At 36.2% G+C, this 24,864-nt stretch overlaps 1 protein-coding gene across 1 annotated transcript; it reads left to right on the top strand.

The window, feature by feature from the left end:
• The first annotated feature begins 977 nt into the window (after window positions 1-977).
• Window positions 978-11,634, top strand: LOC145291513 (3-oxoacyl-[acyl-carrier-protein] synthase, mitochondrial-like). Its single transcript, XM_080137482.1, has one exon. The coding sequence runs from the start codon at window positions 1,173-1,175 to the stop codon at window positions 2,466-2,468; it is 1,296 nt and encodes a 431-aa protein (XP_079993608.1). The 5' UTR covers window positions 978-1,172; the 3' UTR covers window positions 2,469-11,634.
• The last annotated feature ends 13,230 nt before the right edge of the window (window positions 11,635-24,864 follow it).

Raw genomic sequence — 24,864 nt, 5'->3', positions numbered from 1 at the left:
AACCTTTATGCCATACTCTATCAAAGGCCTTTGATATGTCAAGAGCAATTGCCCTAGAAATGTAATCTCCATCGAGAGATTCGCTAATCCTATGAGATATAACTGTAGAGCTAGCAGAACGGAAACATATACTGTTAGAAATTCGCTCACTATATGTTACCGTGACATAGGGTTACATATATTCGGTGTTTTTTTTAATAGTATTTTGTCTAGTTTATTATTTATAACACCTTTTCCCAAACTTACCGTGTTAAAGAGAGAGTCTGGCGCCATTTTATATTGTCCAATACATCGGTAAACACTGCATGTTTTTCGAGCTGAATAAACATGTTACATTGAATAAAAACACAAAAAATATATCCAGTTTGGTAGAAAAGTAACTTATCTTGCCTTTGATAACATTTATTTGCTATATATGTGTTTTTTGACAACTTTTTCGAATCTATGTGTACAGTAATACAAACCCAAGTTTTCAAATATTTTTGAAAATATTTTATTTCAAGTTTTACGCATTACACACAACAAAGTTTCAGTTTTTTATATTATATTTTGTTCTTTATAATAATACACTTTTTTAAAAATTGTTTCTTTTTCTGTTAAATAAATAATTATGAAAATGTACATTTTGTTCGTTTACTTTATTTAATCAAGTGCTTACTTCCAATTCGTTCGATATAATTTTCTTAACAAAATAACACAAGATTTGACGGTGTAAATACTGATGTGACCCTTCTAGAGTTATCGGACTTACTTTCGACTTCCCGGGCCCAACTGCAAGACTGCCTTTATTATTTAGAAAGCCAGTCTTAACATAAAGAGGAAACAGGCTTTGTAACTACTCTGTACTTTCACCTAAAAATGTAAGAAATAAATTTGGAAAACTGATACTCCCGCTGGAAGTTATATTACGGATGAATTCTAATATCGGGAACTGAATCTGACGGACACCGTTTACTGCGGACTTTGAATCAGGCGTTCTCCTGGATTGGAAGTAAATACAGATAAAGTATTTATTTATTTATTTATTTATTTATTTATTGTAGGAGTCATTTGGAGTAATCTCCCTTAGATTTAGAATGATCGCCCTTGGGTTTTGAGTTATCTCCCTTGTTTCAACTCTGACAAGCAAAATATTTGCCGTCTTTTTTTTTCTTTTTCTTCAGATTTTTGTTATGGGAAACGGTCGACGAGTTGTTGTAACTGGACTCGGTATTGTCTCTTGTCTTGGCAGTGAAGTACCGACTGTATGGCAGCGGCTCATCGATGGAAAATGTGGCATTTCCTCGCTTCCTGGGAAGGCGTACGAGCAAATACCCTGCCGTGTCGCTGGACGGATACATCGCAGTACAAAAGAAGAAGAAGGAAGTGATTATCCGATAAACATTGAAAAATATGTATCCCCAAGCGAACAAAGAAACGTTTCTCTCTCAACCGTGTATGGATTAGTGGCAGCAGAGAACGCACTGAACGATGCCGGTTGGAAACCCCAGTCCGAAAACGACTGTCTGCGAACCGGTGTTGCCGTCGGGCAAGGAATGGTTGACTTAGAAGAGATCGTCACAACAGGAACTTTACTCCGAGACAAAGGTTACAGAAAGGTCGGGCCGTTTTTCGTTCCCAAGATCCTAATTAACATGACAGCGGGTCACGTTAGCATGAAATATGGTCTGAACGGACCTAACCACGCTGTATCCACCGCGTGTGTCACTGGCCTGCATAGTATAGGCGATTCTTTTCGGTTAATCAAGTACGATTCTGCCGACGTTATGGTAGCCGGTGGGGTCGACGCGACTATAAACCCATTGGCAATGGCAGGTTTTGCCAAGATCCGTGCCCTCAGCACTCGCTGGAATGCACAACCTCACGAGGCATCCCGACCTTTCGACATGCTCCGCGACGGTTTCGTTATGTCTGAAGGTGCAGCTGTAATGGTCCTTGAAGAATTTAATCACGCAGTGCGAAGGGGTGCATCGATCTATGCGGAAGTGTTAGGTTACGGAATGGCCGGTGAGGGCAATCACATAACTGCCCCGAGGGCGGACGGCTACGGTACCTATCACTGCATGAAGTTGGCTCTTCAAGAAGCAAACCTGGACCCTACTTCCGTCAGTTACATCAACGCGCACGCTACATCAACTCCATTGGGAGATGCTGCCGAGATCAAAGCTGTGCGTCGGTTGTTTGGTGACCATAGTGAGAATCTGTTTATTTCCTCTACCAAGGGAGCAACTGGACATTTATTGGGCGCAGCCGGAAGCATTGAAGCGGTATTTGCAACCCTTGCTCTACATACGGGTGTTATACCGCCGACTATAAATCTAGAAAATCCCGATTCAGAATTTGAAGGATTGAATCTTGTGCCGAAAGTGAAAACGACATTTTCTGATACGTCTGTGCGGCGAATCGCGCTTAGCAATTCTCTTGGTTTTGGTGGAACGACGGCTTCAGTTTGTTTTTCTTCAATTTAAATGAAAGAACAATCGGATGTGTTTGTTACGCAATTTTCACTCCCGTCTCCAATCAATTTAAGGGTCGAGTATCCCGAAAATGATTTCTAATCCTAAGTCTTACCCTAATCCTAAACGAATCACTCGATTGTAAGCCGGGATGATTTTTTTTTTTTTTTTTTTTTTTTTTTTTTAATTACCTTTATTATTATTATTGTGCTTGTGCAACTATGTTACCGCGCTATTTTTGGTGCTTGTTAAGATAACGTCGACAGGTTGATTTTTTAAAATATGTCGTCTTAAGCAAAAACAATATTACGTACTTAATTGTCATGCCGAAAATAGTAATATATCCAAAAATTACGAAAAATCGACTAGAAACTTATTCCTAGCTGAAAGTAATTTTACGGAAAATTGAGTAAAATCGCACTTTTCTTAGACATTATAAAGTAAGCAGTAGTTGGCTATACGCAGGGGACATAACCCCAAAAAGAATATTTTAGATTATTTGTATCATGACTGCAATATTCTTTTCTTTCTTTTTTTTTTTTTTACTAAAAACACAAAAGCAGTTGTTGTTTTACTCGATGAAATTTCGCAGTTTTTTTATCTATTACTATTTTCGACATGACAGTTAAGTACATCATATTGTTTTTGCTTAAAACAATATATCTAAAAAAAATCGATTTGTCGACTACTTTTTTTTAATAGTATATTCAGATTGAATTCAATTTTTATGATATTTTTGTTTATTAATTTGTTAGGTGAAAACACCCTCCCATCCCATTTTAAGAATGGCTTTCTAAATAATAACGTTATTTTAGTGCGGTAACATAGATGCACAAGTACCATTAGTATAACTTTATGGTGTTTATTTAGTTACACTTAATTAAAAGAAATATATAGAAACATATTAATGGTGTTGGTGTACGTACTCATCACGGAACGAAGGTGTCATATTCCAAAAATCATGTAAATTGATCAAGTAGGGTTGTCGTTTTTTGTTTGTTTGTTGTTTTTTTTAATTAAGGAAAATCAAATTTTAGGAGGAGGACCGGGAGCCAGCCTATTGTCTTTAAATTTTACTAACAGTTAAAAGTAATAATTCAAGAGATTTTTGTTTGTATTCAAAATAATTATAACTTTTTAATTGTTAAAAATCGTAAAATTCTTCTAGGGTTTCTGCCATTTTCTTGGATACATGTTCATTTGTGTCTATTATTGGGTGTGGTGTCATCAGCAAATATTGCCGGATTTTAACCGATTAAAGTGGGAGAGGGAGCGTTTCTGCAACTCAACGTGTTAAACCTGAACTCGACGTAGAAGGAAAAAACAATGAAACTCTTACCTTGCGTGGTGAATCCTCCACGGCTTTTCTCGGTTAACTGGAGTTGCAACGAATTGCCTCGTTGCTTACAACGACAGATCGTCCTTGTAATAGTAACTACGAAACGTATAACTGGACTAAAAAAAAAGACCAACCACGTGTATCGCCGGTAGGGGTGTTTTGTAACCCACTAGTCAATTCTATGCAAATGTTGACACATCCAACCCACATGAGTGAACAACAAACAAACACTATTATAAAATCAGTCGACCAAGCACTTTCAAACCTTTTGCTTGAATGACAGAATTCCATTGCTTCACCCTTCCACATCGATTTCCGATAAGTAAATTTACCACACATTCCCATATCAAAAAAAAGAAAAGCGAAAAAAAGAAAAAAATCTTTTACAGGATGTCGGATAGGGGAAAAGAGAAGGGAATTCATCATTTTTTTGGTCGCAGTTTTAACATCTTCTGCACCAGAAATTTCTGGTTCCTTTTAGACCCCTAACAAACTGAATCTACACCGACGCCTTGGCCTGCAAGTTGGACAATACCATTCTTCCTCTGGGGGTGCATCTACTAGGCCCACACAACCAAAGTGGAACCAGTCATTACACTGATCACAAGCCATCATTGGTCTGAAATCTTCTGGTTTATCACATGCAGAGCAAATCGAGATTCTAACACGCACCAGGTCAGGAAGATAGATTTTGGTCTGACACATCCTCTGGTTCATGAAGAATTTCCTCATCCACATTTTCCGCAAGAGAATTAATCTCCAGAGGAAATAAATGATTGATTGAATGGGTTAATATAGCTCCATTTCCTTTTCTTACTCTTGCTGAACGAACCAACTCATCCTTTCCTTCAATCAACTCCAGGATTTCGCCTATAGACCAAAATGGTCTAGTTTTAAGAGGGTCCTTAATTAACACTATATCGCCCGTTTTGATGGCATTATTAAAGGAAGGGTCAGATAACTCCAGAGTTCTTTCTCTAAGGCTCAACAGGTAATCTTCGTGCCACATCTTTCTAAATTTTTCTAAATTTTCTTCACAAAGATGGAGAGTCCTCTTTAAATCGATCCGGCTAAGTGGCTCCGATAGTCCCAGTTCTTCATTGTCCAACCTTATTATTAAACCTTGACCCACATTTGGATTCATGAGAGAGTTGGGAGTTAGGCAATCCATCTCATTAGAGCTTCTATAAGTCAAAGGACGACTATTAATGGCATGCTGGATATCAGATAACGTGGTTAATAGACCAAAATAGTCAACCTTTTCCCTATAGTTTTGTATAGACAGGATTTAACTGTCTGGATTGTCCTTTCCCAAGTACCTCCGTACCAAGCTGAATAAAGTGGAATGGTACAATGTTTAAGGTGGTAAGAACCAAACTTCTCCCTGAACTCATCAGTGATCAACCCCTTATCAATTATTTTGGCTGCAGAAACGGAAATCCTTGCGTTGTCTGAGTAGAGGTGAGAGGAGATTCTATTCGCATTTGTGAAACGAACAAAAGCCTGTAAAAATGAAGATACACTCATATCTGGGACTAGTTCTATGTGAACAGCTCTGATAGACATACAGGTAAAGATTAGGATATACATTTTATAGTCCTTCACTTCTCCCTTAACCTAGATGTGACTGGTGTAATCCATACCGGTATGGAGATATGGTCTTACTAAATTTACTCTAGAGCTAGGAAGGTCTGTTGCATTCGGTGTCAAGAAGGCAGTGGCATTGTATCTTTTGCACTTGGCACAAGTACTCACAATTTTTTTACAGCCTGTCTGGCCTGTTGTATCCAATATCCTTGTAACCTTATTTCATTTAAGGTTGTTGCCAAACCCAAATCTTGGTTTCTCTGATGATTTTCCTTTATAATCAAATCTGTTAAATGGTGTCTTTTACCCAAAAGAATTGGATTCTGCACCTCATATGAATGTCATTCTGACCCACCTATCCTTCCCCTTGAATGAATGATATTGGAGGGATCCAGGAATAGGTTTAAGTTTTTCACTAGTTTTGGTTGACTCTTACCTTCAGGATCCAACAAAAAATCTAACTTCGAGGCAAAAGATTCCCTTTGCATTAATTTATCAAATAAATTTTTGCTAGAAGGTGATTGTCCTCACTCCTCTTCAATATTTTATTGATAAACTTAAAAACAAAGTCGTTGCATTAATTAATTTGTTGAAATTGGAGAATCTTCCTACAGAGACTATAGGGGGACTTCGTTTTTATTTCTCATAAACAAATTTATTGCAGGATGAATGCATTCCTTTTGTTCTCCCGAGAGGCAACCTAACTTGACTCTGTTTCACCGAATCTCTTTCTGCTTTATCCACGCAGGGCCTTCATACCAACAGGTCAGGTTTTCCTTAAATTTTAGTCCTCTTTTGATGTAGTCGGCTGGGTTCTCTTTAGTTGGCACGTATTGGAAACTCAACTCCAACCTCATCTCCAATCTGATTGTTGCAGACATTTGTGTTATATCTTGCAGCCTGTTGCGTGCAAAGATATTTTTTGTGGTTATCGATTTGGCCAGTATCCAAGCCAATACCACTTGAGCGTCTGTAAGAACATATACTTTTTCTATCAGGGAGTTCTTCATGGCTTTGTTTATAAAGGGAAAATATTTCAATGGCAAAAAATACTGACAAAAGCTCCAAAGTGGGGAAAGGTTTTCCTTGTAAGGGTGCTACTTTTGCTTTAGCAAACACCAATGCAGACTCTCCATCTTGTACGGCATATACTGAAAAGCCGTATGCATTTTTGGAGGCATCACAAAATAGAAACAATTTTATCGGCTTATTTTCGTCTAGGACTCTCCTTGGAAATGATACAGAGCCCAATTCCGTTAAGTCCTTTGCCAGAGCTTTCCATGTTTTTTTTTTGACTCCTCTGGAACTTCATCATCCCAATCCAACTTTTGCCTCCAAAGTTCTATCAGCATTCTGCTCCTCACTGTAACTGGAACACAAAGGGACAAGGGATAAAACATTTTGGAAGCTTCAGACAGCATTTTCCTTTTTGTTGATGCGGTTACATCGTATTGATGTGTACAGACCTTCATAGTATCATGTTGGGGGCTGTACAAATACCCTAAAACTTTCTCCACATCAGAATCAAACCCTGACAGAGTTCCATCTGCCGCCATCTTTTTTCGTAACACTGCACTGTTGGAGTTGCAGGATTGTATCTCAAAGTTATCCTCTTGCAGTCGCTCCTTCACCGTTGTGTACAACGTAGATAGAGTATTTAGATCATTTCCTGTTTTCACCAAATTGTCCACATAAACGTTTGACCTGAGTACCTGGGAACATTCATCTGATGGACATTTTTCTGCATGATATTTCAAAACATAATTTAATATAAAGGGACTTGCATTGAAACCGAATAAGATGGTAGAGTATCTGTAACAATGCAAGTTGTTGCCTTTCTTTAAAAAGAAACAGAAACGATTGCAGTCTTTTTCCTTTTCTTTTTAGATAAATCATAAGGAATGCTTTCCTTATGTCAGCCAATAACATATATTTGTTGGCCCTAAAACGAATCAACAGTTCCATAGGTTGACTCCTGGATAGGCTGCCTCATTCAGAGATATAGAATTTGCCCCCTTGTAGGAACAATTGAATACAGGTCTCACCTTCATGGTCGTCTGGTCAGCCAGTTTGAGTACCGGTCTGTGCGGAATCCATTTGTAATTTTGAAAGTCTTCTGGAGTCACCATTATTTTCTCTATAATTCCTTTGTCTTCCTGTTGTCTAAAGACATCCAAGTATTGATCATAGAGACCTTTCTTCTAATTACTCTTTCCAGTATTCTAAGAGCAGCATTGTAGTTAGAAGGCACAGACTTCACTTTGTCTTCATACCATGGCAGTTGTACATAGTATCAGCCATCTCTGTGGGATATAGTGTTCCTAAACTTCTATACTTTCTCTTCATCCACGGTGGAGAGTTCCTCTGTGAGGGGTCATCCTAGTGATTCTATACTAAACATTCTTTCTAGTCCCTCAATTTTAATATAACTGTCCCTGGAATTGTACTTAGTTGGCAATCGATGTCGTTTCAGGTTTTTAACTATCTGCGAAAGCTCCAGTAACTCATGTGAAAGATTTAATTCACTGGAAAGAATTTGAAGAGTGTGAACTTTTTCAGGGATAATTCTTAATTCCACAAAGGCCTCTCTAAAAGGTCTTGTTTCTGAGCCCAAAAAGGTTTTCACTTCCAACCTACTTTCTTTTGCTGTAGAAATGCAATTCAGTTTTTCCAGAACAGAGGTATCCAAGTAGGTCCTTTGGTTTCCGGTGTCCAGGAGACAATTTATTTCCAATTGACTATTTCCCTTTCCTACAACTATACTGATTACTGGCGACATGAAACTGTAGCTGTAATCATTCGTATGTAAACAGGTGTCCACATGCACCTTGCCTCTCTTGTCTGGGCACATTGCTGTCACATGGCCCTTAACAGTGCAGCTGCTACAGCTACTATTTCTAGCTGTTCTCAAAGGGCACATTGCTCCCCTATGTGTCTTTTTTAGGCATCTAAAACACATCCAAAGTTCCTTGCACCTTGTAATCCGGGCTTCATGGGAGATGTAGTAGGGACAACTTTCCAAAGAATGTTCATGCTTCTTACAAAACCTCACATTTTTGTGGTTTTGATTCCACTTTGGCATTGAAAGCCTTCAGGGAGGAATGTGATTCATCTTCATTTTCTTTCCTAAGTCTTGGGGGGGGGGGGCTTCAGCTTAGCCACAGGGTGTTGTTCAGGTTTCCTAACAATCAAAAACTGCTTAATAATTTCTGGTGTCTTCAACAGGATTACTGACAAGGTTGGGTACGTCTTTCCAGAAATCCTGATCAGTTCATTCTTTATGTTGGATGGTAATTTTGCAAACAATACCTGAGAAATTATTGCACCTGCCGACATATCATCATATAAGTCACAGCTGTATGATGCTTTAAGTTCTAATACATCCGCCTGCGTTTTCATCATGAAGTCCTTCAACCCCACCAAATCTTTTGGATTCTCCAAGCGAAAATCTAATATACCTTGGATTATTTCGCCACGTATTTCCTCCTCGCCCAAGTATTGTTCCTTCAACAATTTTAGAGCCACTGGATAGTTGTCTTCGGAAACCAAAAGGTGGTCAATAACTTATTGACCAGAAGGGCTTTATCCTCAAGAGAACACCTCAAAAACTACAGCTTTCCCATTGCCGATGGTATTGACATAGCACAATTCTCAAACTTGATGAGAAAGTCCTTAAAACTTCTATTTCTTTCAAAATCCCTTTCACTGAAATGTGGCCATTTCAGTTTGATTTTAAAAGGTTCTACTGAAAAGGAAGAATGTGCGGTTGGGTTAAAGGGCTTAGTTGGTTCTGGGATACTAGTGGCTTCCTGACTATGAGGGTTGAAGGTTGGTTTAACGTTGGGGGACCTCCTATCTTCTATAGGGACCCCTGAAGTATTTCCTTCAACCCCCAGTCAGTGTTGCACCTCTCTCTTAAATCTAAAAGACGCTTGAAATAGTTCAGCAATCGATTCAGCTTCCTCTTCGGCAGCCAGTTGTTCCTCCGTACTCCAAGACACACCCTCTAGCTCTTCTAGCCATCCTTCTATATCCTTTTCAAAGGATAAAAACACATTCAAGGACAGAGGTTTCTCTTCCATCCCCACCACAGTCATCCTTATTTTTCTTTGAAGAAGATCTAGCCTTCTCTCTAGCTCCCTCCAAGTAACAGGGCTATTCATTTTTTTTTTTTTTGTTTTTGCAATTCGTTGCAAAGTGTCGGATTTTAACAGACTAAAAGGAGAGGGGGGGCGTTTCTGCAACTCAACGTGTTAAACCTGAACTCGACATAGTAGGAAAAAAACAATGAAACTCTTACCTTACATGATGAATCCTTCACGTCTTTTCTCGGTTAACTGGAGTTGCAACGAATTGTCTCGTTGCTTACAACAACAGATCATCCTTGTAAAAGTAACTACGAAACGTATAACTGGACTAAACAAAAAGACCAACCACACATATCGCCGATAGGGGTGTTTTGTAACCCACTAGTCGATTATATGCAAATGTTGACACATCCAACCCACGAGAGTGAACAACAAACAAACACTATTATAAAATCAGTCGACCAAGCACTTTCAAACCTTTTGCTTGAATGACTGAATTCCATTGCTTCACCCTTCCACATCGAGTAAAAATTACCACAATATACACATCTCAGAGACAATTTTATCAGGAAGGTCATTTATGAATTTTTTTTTTTTTTACATAGGCATCACCACTTATCAAGGCCAAGAGGCCACTCGAGGATAATGGTTAAAGAGTGTGCAATAGAAATTGGACAATATAGTAATCGTTAGTAATGGAAATTCAGTAAATTTGTTAACAAGTGGAACGGCTCATCGAGAACTTGTTTACGTTAGACTTGAAGACAACCATATTGTAGTCAGCTGGAAAGCAGGAAAACGGAAGTCAGTTTCACAGGCGTGCAGTTCTAAGAAAGAAGCTTTGTTCATGGAATCTACGTTTAGGTTTAGGCACAGATAAAGAGTGGGGGAAATTATTGATAGTGTTTTCAGTTAGACGAGTGTTTCTTGTTAAAGTTTGGCGAGGGGGGACCATAGACTGAAGCTCAGTCGAACATTTTCCATGAAAATAACAATACATCAAAGACAAATTCGCAACATCTCTTCTGTGAGATAGAGATTGCAGGGAAGAGAAAAGGACATCTCCTACGAGGCTACGAAGTCTATTTTGAACTCTATCAAGGCAGGACAAGTCCTTTCTAGCAGCTCCTGCCCAGATGTGGCAACAGTACTCCATCCTTGGACGTACCTGGCTCTTATATAGATAGAGAATTGCATCTACTGGATCGATAGAAGGATCCGATCATTTTTCCAGCAGCCTTGGCAGCAGATTTGATGTACGTGTTCCATTTAAGATCAGGAGTAAAGGTCAAGCCCAGGAATAATAAAGATATGGTGATTTTCTGTAATTTTTCAGTGAAAAAAAAAAATTCTATTCTTGCTTAAATTAAAACAATGCTGACGATCTTTCAAATAAACTACAATAATGAAAATACGTTTGATAAGCAACCGACTCACATTGTTTTTCTTTTCTAATTTCTGCAATTTTTGAAAGTCTATTTTCATTGACCAAGGATGATAATTTGATTTGATGTGACACAGTCTTAGTTGAATCCCCAAAACTTCAAATTTTACTTTTTTTTTTAATGTTTCTTTTTTATTTATTTACAACTTAGGGTTGAGGTCAGCAACATTGTTTTTAATGGTTCCAAGCAATTTATTGTATAGTTAACTTTCCTGATCAAACTAGTGTCTAAAAAATCTGACACTTAGCTGTATAGACCACAAAACGAAAAAGTGGTTAAAATTTTTTTTAAATAAAACAAATGAATATTACCAAAGGCAAGATAAGTTACTCTTCTATCTATCTGGATAAGTTTTTTTGTGGTTAACTTATTTTAAAGCGTTTATTTACTTCAAAGCTCAAGTAGTACTGAGTGCTTAAGTTAGAGCAAGAACAAAATGGCTAACTTGAGACAGCCATCTGGGAAGTCGATAATCGGTCAAAAATTGAAAATTAAACTAAATGCTGGTAGAAATCCATCCAATATGTATCACAGGAACATTTATATAAATACAAAACAGGCAGGAAAGTGTGTATGACGTGGGTGTAATGGAACCATGAAAAGTCTATTTCACCTTTAGGATTAATGAAGAGCATGTGTTTTTTGTTTTTGCATTGTTACCCATTTTATTGCCAACTCAGACTTAGTGAGAAAAATATAATAAAATTTGTCTACCTGTATGCTCTTTTCTCTGTAATAATTGAAAATAAAATGAATGGCGGAAATGGTTTGTAAATCAAAGAACTAGAAATCTATTGAAAATAAAAAAAACTAAAAAAGATTGACAATGAATTGCTTGTCCATATGTCATTTGAAAAAAGAAAAAATTTAAAGTCAAAACTTTACAATCCCATGATTTTTGAAGAGAAAATTGTGTGTTTTTTCTTTTTTTTTTTATAGACTTCATTCAAAAATATTCTTATTGGCAGACAATAAGTATATTTTTAAAGGAATTCTTTTTTGGTCTGAAATCTTGCACGACTGAGGACAAAAATTCAATGAAATGGTTCGTTTTATATGGAAATGTTGCACGACTGAGAACACATACAAGAAAACAGTTCTTAATTGAAAGGGTTACTTGGAATCTCAGGTTCATGCGTTTCTTTTCTTCTTGCGTCTTCTTTTTTCTCAAATAATAAATAAATATTACTAGAAACTCTGAAAATAAAAGTATTTATATCCTAACCTAATATATATATATATATATATATATATATATATATATATATATATATATATATATATATAAAATATAATTTCTCCTTTTCCTTAGAAAAGAAATAATTTCTGGGCTGCACATGTTAAATTAATTATTTTTTCCCTTTTTATTCGTTTATCATTCAGATAAAAATTTTAATTCAATGACACTTTAAAATAATTAGCCACTCTGCCTAACATACAAAATATCCAGCATAATCTCTAATATATTTTTAATAAATATAGAATACATTTGGATTTTGTTTTCTCCAAATATGACTTCAAATAATGATTTTTTTGTCACAAATTTTTTTTTCTAATTCTCAAATTTCTTCCAAGAAAAATAAATTCAGTAATTAAGTACCGTTGACTTTATCTCAATATTTGTTTTTGTTTAATTCGTGGACTTTTCCAAGAAATGAACTATGAATGCGATACAAAATTGTCTAAAGCCCAAAATATAACTTAAATATTATGTTTATTTAAGTAAAAAATTAATCATTTCAACCGCTTTCTTTTTTTTATATTCAAATGTTCACCCCAAACAAGGCATAGTGCCACTTTGAAGTAGGGAGCTACTCTCCAGGACATAAGTTGCAGGGGTATTATGAAGGGAGATGAGTAGCAAGATGTCTGTTCACATTACACTTGAATTTCTGCATGTCAGTACAGTTGGGAAAACAGAATCCCGGAAGGGAGTTCCAAAATCTATCAGTTCTGGAAAAGAAACTATTGGAGTTGAAGGCTTTCTTACACCTGGGGATCTCTACTGTGAAGGAGTGGGATTTAGCTGCTTGTCAGGGATATTCACGTCAAGGAGGTACAAATGCTTGTAGTTCATCAGAGCATTCACCATTAAAGTACTTGTAGAAGAGGCAGAGGGATACAACATTTCGTCGGTGGGACAGAGGCTAAAGCTTAGATGACAGTTCACTCTTTAAAAGTGTGTTAAAATAATGTGCATTTAAATTTCTTTTCACCATTCTTATATCAAGTATTATGAAGGAATTATATATTATAATTAATTAATTTATGTAAATACAATTTTTTTTAACCAAAGAAAACTGTATTCACTGAGATGAAAAACTAAGTTGTGGATTGTTCAACACTAAAATTTCATCTAAAAGAATAATAAATTAACATAAACACAATTCTCATAATAGAAGAAAACGGAGATGAAAATTAAGTTGTTGACAGTTAAACACCAAAATTTCATCTGAAGAAACAATGCTAAGAACTTTAAATTATCGTCTGCCCATGTTTACAACTTAAAATTGTTACGTGACTCAAATCAATCAGTGAAAAGATGACATTAATGCAATTATTCAAGCATGAACAAAAATTATCGTCTGCTCATTATTTTAAGACAAAATTCAATAAATTTTTTTGAACTGATAAAAATCAATTCTAGAAAATTTGGCTGTTAAGGGTTCAAAGTTCAATGATTTGACCTTTGAGAACTCTACCAAACTCCTCCACCAATTTTGGGTCTAAACACTTGAAATTTTAGATGTAGGTTACTTGGACATGGATCAAACTTTTTAATTTGATTTGAGCCCAAAACAATAAATGTTAAGGGGTCATAATTGGGGTCAAATTAAAAAAAAAAATTGACCTCTGCGGTCTCTACCAAATTACTTAGCAAATTATTGGTCTAAACATTTGAAATTTTACATAAAGTGTATTCAGACATAGGGCGAGCTTTTTAATCGCTTTTTGGCTGGAAATTTGGCTGCCAAGGGGTCAAAGTTCAAAAGATTTTACCTTTGCGGTCTCTAGCAAATTATTTAGCCAATTTTGGGTCTAAACATTTGAAATTTTACAAAAGGGGTATTCAGACATGCAGCAAGCTTTTTAATCAGTTTTTGGGTGAAAATTTGGTTGGCAAGAGGTCAAAGTTTACAGAGTTGATCTTTGCCAACTCTACTAAACTCCTCCACCAACTTTGGGTCTAAACACTTGAAATTTTAGCTGTAGGTTGTATGGACATGGGTCAAACATTTTAATTTAATTTAAGCCCAAAACAATAAATGTTAAGGGGTCAAAGTTAAAAAATAATTTACATCTGCTGTCTTTACCAACTTTTCTCTATGGTAGTTAAGAAAGCCTATTATATAGAAAGGCATTACCATACATATTCACACTTTTTAATATATACATATGCACATAAAGTTATGAACAGTACAAGCAAAGCCAGGTGGAACTGCTAGTAACAAAATAAAATTAACATACATATAAATTTTACGATTTTTTTATTTAAATTTTTTTTATATATAAATGTAACTGTTTGAATAAACATGAAGTTGGCCTCCCCTGCTACAATTCGAACTCTTCTAGCTGGAATTGGAGAAAGGGGCTGAGCAAAGGAAGGAACGGGACGTGCAAAGTTCCATTGAGTAAATTATCGTCAAAGCTCTCACCTTTCCCTCACAGGAAATTGTACACGGTCCGGATAGCTAATCCTGATAGTGGCAACATGTTGACTTCACCCCACCTCCACCTGACTTCATAGTAAAGAAGTTAAAAGGGAATAGAAATTCTCAATATCTATATATATCTATAAAAGTGAAATTGTCTGTCTGTGTGTGTACATTTTCTTACCAAACTACTCTGTCAATTTTCAGTCTACAGACTTGAGATTTGACATAAGGAGTTTTTTTTTTTTTTACATGGAGTTCACCACTTATCAAGGCCCAAGGGCCATTCGGGGATAAGGGTTATTGTGTGTACAGTAATCAATGGGATAGTGTAGTAATAGTATTGGAGACTTGATAAAGTGTCATTACTTAAGGGGGCGGTTCATCAGGAATTTGTTTGTGTTGGACTTGAAGACATCCAGGTTGATGTCGGGAGGGAAACAGGCAAGCAGAACAGAGTTCCACAGGCGTGCAGTTCTAAGAAAGAAGCTTTGTTCATGGAATCTACGTATTGAGATTTGGGAAAATCCTTTTAATTAGTTCTCGGACAGAAATTTGGCCGTAAAGGCATCAAAGTTCCTTTGAAAACTACCAAACTCCTCCACCAATTTTGCATCTGAACACTTGAAATTTTCGATGTAGATTTTTTGGATATGGATCAAACGTTTTAATTTGATTTGAGCCCAAAACAATAAATGTTAAGGGATCAAAATTGGGGTCAAAGTTTTAAGAAATTTGACCTCTGCGATCTCTACCAAATTGCTCAGCCAATTTTGGGTCTAAACATTTGAAATTTTGCATAAAGGCTGAAGACATACAGCAAGCTTTTTGATCGGTTTTGGCCGAAAATTTGGCTGCCAAGAGGTCAAAGTTAAGAGTTGACTTTTGCAGACTCTACCAAACACCTCTGCCAATTTTGGGTCTAAACACTTGAAATTTTAGATGTAAGTTACCTGGACATGAGTCAAATTTTTTAATATGCATATACATATGCACATAAAATTTATGAACAGTAGATAGGGCTCCAGCAAAGCTGGGCTGAACTGCTAGTGGTTAATATTTTCAAAGAAGTTTGAAGCAATTTAATTTGTGACCGACATAATCCACATTCATCTATTGCAGGAAGTAAATAGATAACCAGATTATTTTGTTCAAGTAATGTTGCTTTAATCGTTAAAATTATTTCATTTAACAATTTATAACACTGGGGGGGATGAATAAAAAAGGATGCAAATAATTCAGTGTATATCTTTTTCTCTAAACCCTTTATGAACTGGTTGAACTAATTCATTTAGTTGTAAATAAATGAATATAACGACATAAATAAAGTGGGAATTGATTCAAACATGCCTTGTATAGTTCAGTATCTGGATAGTTGCCAGATACTTCCAGATTACAACTGTCCATTATTTACATTCAGTATGCCTGTCTCAGAGAGTGGAGGATTTCGTTTGTAGTCATAAACACTTTTTTCAAGCACTGCGGATAATGAAGGTAAGTTTATGAAATGCAAAAATTCTCAGTGGTAGTTTAACTATTGAACTTCATAATTTTTCTAGTTTGAAGACAATCATAGTATCATTAACCTTTTAAACTAACTAAAATTGACAATAAATATTTTTTGATCATCTACAATTCAGATCATAAAGAGTTAACACTGATTAAAATGTGTGGTGTAATATAGTCAACATGACACAGTTCACATCTTCAAAATAACCCTAAACAACGATGCTTACATGTATTTCGCGAACAAGAAATAAATTTGAAATTTTAGTTATCTCTCTTCAATATATATATATATATATATGTGTGTGTGTGCGTAGGACCCTGTTTTTGATGATTACAAATTAATTATTCGAGTTTACAAATTAAACTTAAGTAACAGCAACAATTCCATTTTCATAAAGCAAAGTGGGCGGGCAGAGTTATCTCCCATTGATTGTCAAAATTCAACACCGGTTAATAATTTGTACCTATTTACTATGCCTCCTCACGGGACAGAGTTAGACACCAGGGTCGTTTTTTAACGTGGAGAAAAGGTACAAAAATAAAAATTGTCTCAGTCGTGAAGGATTTCTCCTCCACCGAAAGAGAACAAGAAATAGAAGTGCAGCATCTAAAGAACAGATACTACACTTTGATCTTGACCAAAAGATTTGTAAGAGCAATATCTAATTTCAATGTACTTATTTTTTAATTTATTTTTGTTTTTAGTAAAAATTATTTTTCAGACCAACCTAATTAGAGCTCTGTTTTCATCTCAATATTTTTTTCAGTTCGAGAATTCCCTTAAAGTACTCATGTTCATGTACTTTTAATGTGAGCGACACACCCAGTTTTGAAACTCAATTCCGTGTTTATTTAGAACAAGCAGGGATACCTGATGTTGTCCGGAATTGAATAAGAATCAACAAATGTTCCACCCTCTCATACTTTTATTGTCATCAAAATCAGTGAAATAGGCCATTTTTTAATCAAATCGATTGAACCCCCCCCCTTAGCGCCCTCACAAGTGTACCGGGAGGAAGCTTCACATGCCCCCACAGTGAATTAGTTCACAATACATTGTAATCTACACTAAACTGTAGAGAATCTACTATTGATTTTATAAAATTATCTGTAAATAATAGCTTAAGTCAAGTATCATGTTTCAATTGTATTCTAAAAAGAAATTTGACCTGATTGAACAAAACCAATTCAGTGCATCAGATTAACTGAAAAAACACAAACAAAAAATTTGTTGTTGACCAGTGTTATCTATTTTTCGATACTTATCAGATGCGTTTCTATACAAAACCTACATAAAAACACTCCTAGACACATTAAGTACCTTCGTGTGAAATTAAAAATAAAAATCAGCCCAGTTGTTTCCAAATCCATAGGGAATGAACACACACGCGCACACGCACACACATACATACACACACACACACACATAAAGTTCCTTTTATATGATAATACAAATAGAGATTACGTTTTATTAAAAAAAATAAAATACACAAATATCTTGTGATGTTTGTACTCATCATGGAGCGAAGATGTCATATGCCAAAAATCACATAAATTGATCAAGTAGTTCTTTTGTTTGTTTTTTATTTAATTAAAAACATCAAATTTTACAATGTTTTTAATTTTGTTTTTGGCTTCTTTACTTATTTTCTCTCGGCATTGGGGTGTGGTATGTGTAAGGAATGCCACCCAGAGGATTTCAGTCTTTGGAATAACGAAAGCAATTTAATATTTGGAAACCACCCTTTTCTTTTTTGAGGTGGCTAAACTTTTAAGCCTTAACTCTGACCCAACCCTTTTTTTTTTTTTTTCAAGTTATTTCTGACACTGACTTGGAATTCTCTGTTAAAATACTGAAATCCTCTAGGTGCTCATCTTTACAATATTTTACTTATTTTTTTATTTATTTTCCTAAAACGACAACCAAAAGTTTCGAGTCACAAAAACAAAATTTTAAAGCAGAATCTTTTTTGTCAAAAAATTTGTAAAAAAAAAAAAAAAAAAAAAAAAATCTTGGCATTTTCAACGATTCAAAATCATATAAATTGTAGACGACAATGGTCTACTCCATCGTTTTTCAAAGTTTATAACCTTGCATAATCTTTAAATAAATTACATGTCTTAAAGGAACACCTACTTACAAATTTATATGCGATATCGTTCTTATTTTCTTTTCTTTGTGGCTCACATGATAAATATCATCAAATATACAGGGTGGAACAATAAATTTGTCACCTAAAGAAAAAAATATTACAGCTTTATTGTAAAACTTTTATTGAAAAAATTAATTCAGGTAACATGATTATGTAGTAGAGCTGACATCTATTGAATGTAGCCATCTTCAGCCTAAATCACCGCCCCGATATGGGTCCGGAACTGGGAGCATACCTTTACCACAAACAGTGGCAGAAGCTTGGTGAATACTTGGTGGATGGCGGTAATCAGGCTGGCTTTGGAGTTGTGGGAGGTCATGTTGGTGATGTTCTCGACTTATGACCAAACAAAGTAGTCCATCGGTGGAGGAGGGGCCCAGTGAAAGAAGGTTACTAAACAATAGCACTCCTTCTGAAGCCAAGCCTGGGTTTCTTTGGATTTGTGGCGTGGCGCCGAGTCCTGCTGCCACACCTAGGGTCTGCCAGCGGCCACCTTATTGCATCAGGAAATCACCACACTCTTCAGCATATCCAGGTACACTTTGGTGTTGACATTCAAGCTGGCTTCAAAGATGTGAGGTGGCATGATGTGGTCCTCACTTGAAACCACACCAAAGACCATAACCATTGCCGAAAACTTTGTTTTCATCACCCTGGGCACGTCCCTGTTATTCGTGGCAATCCAGTGATGCATTTTGAGGGTGTCGGCAATGGTCCTGTTGTCATAAGTTGGATCGGTAGAAAGCATGAGTTGTACAGCAGCACATCTCTAATTTCACTCAATGACCATTGTGTTAGTTTCCGACATGATAGAAGGCTCCTATCACTCTTGGGATTTGTACACAACTGGCCAACTAGTAGATGGTCTGCAATAAAAATAGAAAACCGGTTTTCATAAAACGGAAATGGAATCAAGTAGTTTTTTCTAGAGCGACAATTTTATCATTCCACTCTGTATATAGTTCCTGTCTAATGAGTGGGCAATGACTAGTGAAAATAGGCACCACACATTATAGAGAGCAAAAATGTTGTGATCATCTTTTCGTAGTAGAGATGGCTGCATAGATACCCATCCTTTTTGCCTTGTTGCATATGAAGAAAACGGGTTAGAAACTTCTTTACAATTCAAATCGATTTTATTCAGTAAATTTTTTACTTTAACGGCAACTTTACACTCATCTTTAAATTGACAACGTTTATAGGTTTTCGGGTATGCTAAACACAAATTTCACATTCAAATTTGGGGCAGACAAGTAGTTTTCTGAATATTAAAACCTTTATTATTCAATGTATTACTTAATGAATTTCAGTGGCCGACGCCATTCTTAACACGGAGAGGGGATGTTTTGTAACATGCATGTGCATTAGTATTTGTCCAGTTGGGAAAAAAACATGACTGCCAGTGAAAACATAAGGGATTACATTGTATAATAAAGGTCTTAATATCTATTTGTCTATCCTAAATTTAAATGTGATATTCGTTTTCAGCATACCTGAAAACCTACAAAAGTCATTAAGTTAATAATGAATGTTGAGTTGCAATACGTTTTATTGAAATACTTTCGTTAACACAACAAACATCGTCTGACAAAGCTTATGAACAACAGGAATACAAAATGTGTTCAGTCAAAAGTCGTGCATGTTTTTGTTTTGTTTTTTTTTGGGGGGGGGGGGGTATTGTCATTTCCAGATTTGCAGGGATACTATTTATGGAGTTGGGCAAGGAGATGTCTGTTCCCATTACACATGAATTTATGCATGTCAGTACAGTCAGGGAAACAGGGGCCTCGAAGGGAATTCCAAAGTGCAGCAGTCTGAGGGAAAAAGCTACTCGAGTAGAAGGCTTTATAGCATCTAGAGATCTCTACAAAGTAGGGGTGGGATTTTGCTGCTTGTCAGGTTTGTCAAGGGTATTGTCATCAAGGAGTTACTTATGCTCAGAATTCATCAGAGCACTTGCCATTGAAATAACTGAACATGTTGAAGTAACATTTTACTAAACAGGCACAAGAATGTCACATTTCAGCGATGAGACAAGGGTTGGACTTTAGTGGATAATTCAGGTTGGTGACTCTTTTTTTAACCCTGTCTGGGAGTGAGAGATTAGTGGCAGATGCATCAGCCTATGTACAATAGCAGTAAGACTGAGTTAAGGTCTGTTATATCGCCTCTCACCATGACTAGTGCACGAGGTCAAAAAGAGATATTACATTACAATACTCAATATCTGATTGTTCATAAACCACACGAAAATGGTTGGGTGGAAGTGTTATTCCATACAAAAATGCTTTAGCTGAACAACGCATCAATCGCTCCACAAGTAAGAACATGCAATTGTGAAATAAAATAGATTATAACAATGTATAACGTTTACAATATCTGTCTACTATTTTATAAAAGTCACTTTATGTGTGTGTATGTTTTTTTGTTTTTTTTTTACACAGGAATCACCACTTATCAAGGCCCGGAGGCCAGTCAAGGATAAGGGTTAATGGGTATGCATTAGTCAATGTGATTATAGCGTAGTAAACATAAGTAGTGGGAATTTTGTAAATTGGATTACTTAGGGGGACGGTTCATCAAGAACTTGTTTACATTGGACTTCTTTCCTTATAGATTCCAAAACAGCTGAGTCTATCTTTTGCTAATTTCACACAAAGATAATTTATATATCTGGCAGTGTTCTTAGATATGTTTTGTACAAAAATTTATACAATAAGTATCAAAAATCGAAAAAAAAAAAACAATCTTAAAAATAGTTTTTCTCTCTTATAGATGAAAAAAGAATAATTTTTACAAGGGAATATTTTACGTTATACTGGCAAAGGGAGATAATAAAATTTCAGCAAATCATTTCTTCTTAAAAAAAAAACAGATTTATTATAATCTGGACATATAGCTTAGTAGTAGAACATTCGACTACAGATCGAATGATTCCCTGTTTAAGCCCGAGTGTACCTCAGCATTTTAATTAAATTTTTTTCTAATTAATGAGTCCAATTTACAATAAAAAAGGTACTATTTTAAATCGCTGCAAAACATTTCTTTGTTTGCATATTTTAAAACTAAACATTAATCAGAAGTAACTTTTCCAGGGCATTCATCAAGCCGAAATATCAGCTGACGTGATATTGTAAAAAAACACAGACGGAATTTGATGAACGAAATTATCATCATTATTTTTTTATTTTTTTTACGAATTTTGCTACCAGGCAAATTATTCCTCATCTATAATATAAATCTCACCTGTCTGCTTAAATGTATGTATGTTGGTATGTCTGCCTAAAACTTTTGACAGAGGCAACGGATTTTCACGAAATTGGTATCATTTTGAAACTCGACCCTTCGGACGACAAATATCGAAAAATTGGCTAAAAACATTAACTCTTTCACCCTCAAATGGGCACTTTTCTACAGGGAGGGGGTCAACCTCTCTTTTTGATTGATTAGCCTTAATTTAAACATTCCTCACTTCCGGTTTGGCGATGGGTGCAACAGCAAAGCTGTCACATTTTTTTTTTTTTTTTTTCACATTCTTTTCCTCCTTTGCAGTACGGGTTCGAACCTGCCTGCCTACTACCACTTTTTTTTTCTGCTCAACACACACCTCCAAACACCCGGGCAATGCCAGGCACCCAGGCTGGTAATATATAATAATCAATAAAGAATTCTATAAAAGTACATACGAAACTAAATAAATTAAAATATAATTGTAATTATAATATTGTATGACTGGGCAACGCTGGGCGACAAGCTAGTCAATAAACATATCCATAATTATTGTTATACTAGCTGGGGGAGGCGGCTTTGCCCGGGCATAAAATACGCTTAAATATGATATTTTAATATGTTCACATTTCGTATATATTATTATAGAGTTATGATTTCCAAAAAAAAAAAAAAGAAGGTATTTAGGTGCCACCAGCTAAAATCGAAACCAAAGCATTCAAAGCTGGTGACATTAACACTGTACCAATGTCACACGCACGTGAGCTGATCAAAAAAATCAAAAATTAAAAATAAACTAAGATGAATGTTCAAAATGTTTAATGATTTTTCAATTTGGACCCCTTAAAAACAATTTTAACTGGCTGAAGGCCCATAAAAGAACGATCCGTAAAAAATTCAATCATTTGATGCCCTAGCGCTGCTTTGCGACTTTTAGTGTCAGAGGAGATAGAGTTTGAAAATATGGAGGCAGACATATAGCCTTTTATATAATAAATTACTTAATAGCAAAATAGGTTTTTGAATTTTTTAGATGAGGATTGATGATTTGGATTATTCAGATTACTCAAGGACCCATGACGTAATCGATAAAGAACTGTGTGATGAAAACGGCAAGTGTTTTTGAAATGAGTGATTGTTGTTTTAGTAAAGTACTACTTTTTGGAAATGTGTGTAGGAAGACAGTGAATAGACTTAAGACGTTTTGATGGTGAATTTAATATGCAAATGAGTTGAAAGTGAGTAATATAAATAAACGTTTCTTTTTCTCTCTTAGTTTCCCCTCTCTGTCCTGCTCTAAGTAAATCTGTCGACCTAGTCCACAAATTCCAAAATTTCATCATGACAAGTTTCAAGAAAAAATACACGATTAAACCCGGTTCTCCAACTTCCAACGTAGACCCCTACTACCATGTCTCCTTCTCCAACATCAGGGGTCTACGTTCTAACCTTCCAGAGGTTGAAACCCAATTACAGGAGACTAAACCAGACCTTTTATTTTTAAGTGAAACTGGCATTGGACAGGCTATTTCCCTAGATGAGTTTGCAATTACAGGATACTCTAACTTAACTTCTAAATCTGACCCCCAAGATCGCCATGGGCATGGAATATGTGCCTATATTAAAGATAGCTTTCCATGTGGGAGGGACATCTCCAGGGAAGATCCTAACTTACCCTATATGTGCTTCCGGGTTGCTTTAGCTCACACTACTGCATTTATATTTACTCTCTATCGCCCCCACAACAGCGGAGTTACTATCTTTCAAAGCATATCTGAGAAAATTGACCAAGTCCTTTCTACTTATCCTTCAGCTAACATTCACGTATGTGGAGACTTCAATGTTCACAACGTCGAATGGTTGACCCACTCAAACAAGACCGATGATGAGGGGAGGTTCTGTCATGATTTCTCCATTGCCTATGACCTCACTCAGATTGTTCAGGAACCTACCCGTGTGCCCGATAATGACGGCCAGTATGCGAGCCTACTAGACCTTTTTCTCACAACTTGCCCTGAACTATGTTCAGTTTCTGTTCTGTCGCCTCTTGGATCTTCCGACCACTCTGTTGTATCAATTAAGATAAAAATGAAATGTAATAAGTCCCCAGACGTACCACTTCATCGTACAGTATATCGATACACTAAGGCTGACTGGGATAGCTTCCGTACATTTATATCTGATCTACCTCTGCATTCCATGTTTAAAAAGGATGTGTCCTCTATAGTATTAGACCTAACTGAATGGTTAATTGTAGGTATTGACCATTTCATATCCTCTAAAAAGTTTCAGCAAAAACCTAACAGCCAGCCATGGTTCTCTCCAGAATGTGCTGCTGCCATTGCGCACAGAAATCACTTTTTCCACTGCTTCAAACGTAATAGATGTATGGAAACTAAAGCCGTTTTCAGGACTGCCAGCAACCATTGTAAGAAAGTAATAAGGAACGCAAGAGAGTTGTATGCTCAATCTGTTAAGTCCAAAGTAGCTGAGCAGCGGCTTGGTTCCCACCAGTTTTGGCAAATAGCAAACAGAATCCTGAACAGAAGCGTGTGCTCCATCCCAACTATTATCAATGGACCTGAGGTAATCTCGTCAGCATCAGACAAAGCCAAACTCTTTGTCAAGAACTTTGCAGCTAATTCTACCCTTTGCGACCAAGACCGCTAACCCCCAATATTTCCTCCTGTATCAGAAAACACGCTATGTGATATACATATATCTGTACGTGATGTTGCGAAGCTAATCAAAAACCTTGATTCGAGTAAAGCAACTGGCCCTGATGGTATTCCAATTATAGTACTCAAAAAACTTCAACCTGAACTAGCGCCCATACTTACAAAACTGTTTAAACGTTGTCTTAAGGAGAATAGTTTCCCATCTCCCTGGAAAATCTCATCAGTATGCCCTGTATTTAAGAATTCAGGTGATCGCTCATCCCCCTCTCAGTACAGGCCAATAAGTCTCCTGTGCGTCATGAGTAAGTTGCTAGAATCTGTGTTAAATACAGAAGTAATCAAACATCTCAACAAAAATAACCTTCTTAGTGACACTCAATATGGTTTCCGTTCTGCTAGATCTACAGCAGATGTCCTTACAGTTATATCGCATAGGATTAGCAAATCTCTCGACGGTGGCAATCTTTCTAGGGCAATTGCTCTTGACATATCTAAAGCCTTTGATAGGGTATGGCATAAAGGTTTACTTCATAAGATCGCTAGCTATGGTATAGCTGGAAAAGTCTTCTCAATTATTAAATCATTTCTTTCTGATAGGTTCATAAGAGTAGTAGTTGAGGGGCAAAAATCAGAAGCTCACAGTATTAATGCCGGTGTCCCTCAGGGATCCATCCTGGGCCCAACTCTTTTTCTGATCTACATTAATGATCTTCCAAATCATATCCTTA

The sequence above is a fragment of the Euprymna scolopes genome, chromosome 12 (genome assembly GCF_053919585.1).
Source record: "Euprymna scolopes isolate OS-2025 chromosome 12, ASM5391958v1, whole genome shotgun sequence".
Classification (NCBI taxonomy): domain Eukaryota; kingdom Metazoa; phylum Mollusca; class Cephalopoda; order Sepiida; family Sepiolidae; genus Euprymna; species Euprymna scolopes.
The sequence above is the reverse complement of the archived record's forward strand: the minus strand, read 5'-3'. Positions and strand labels throughout refer to the sequence as shown.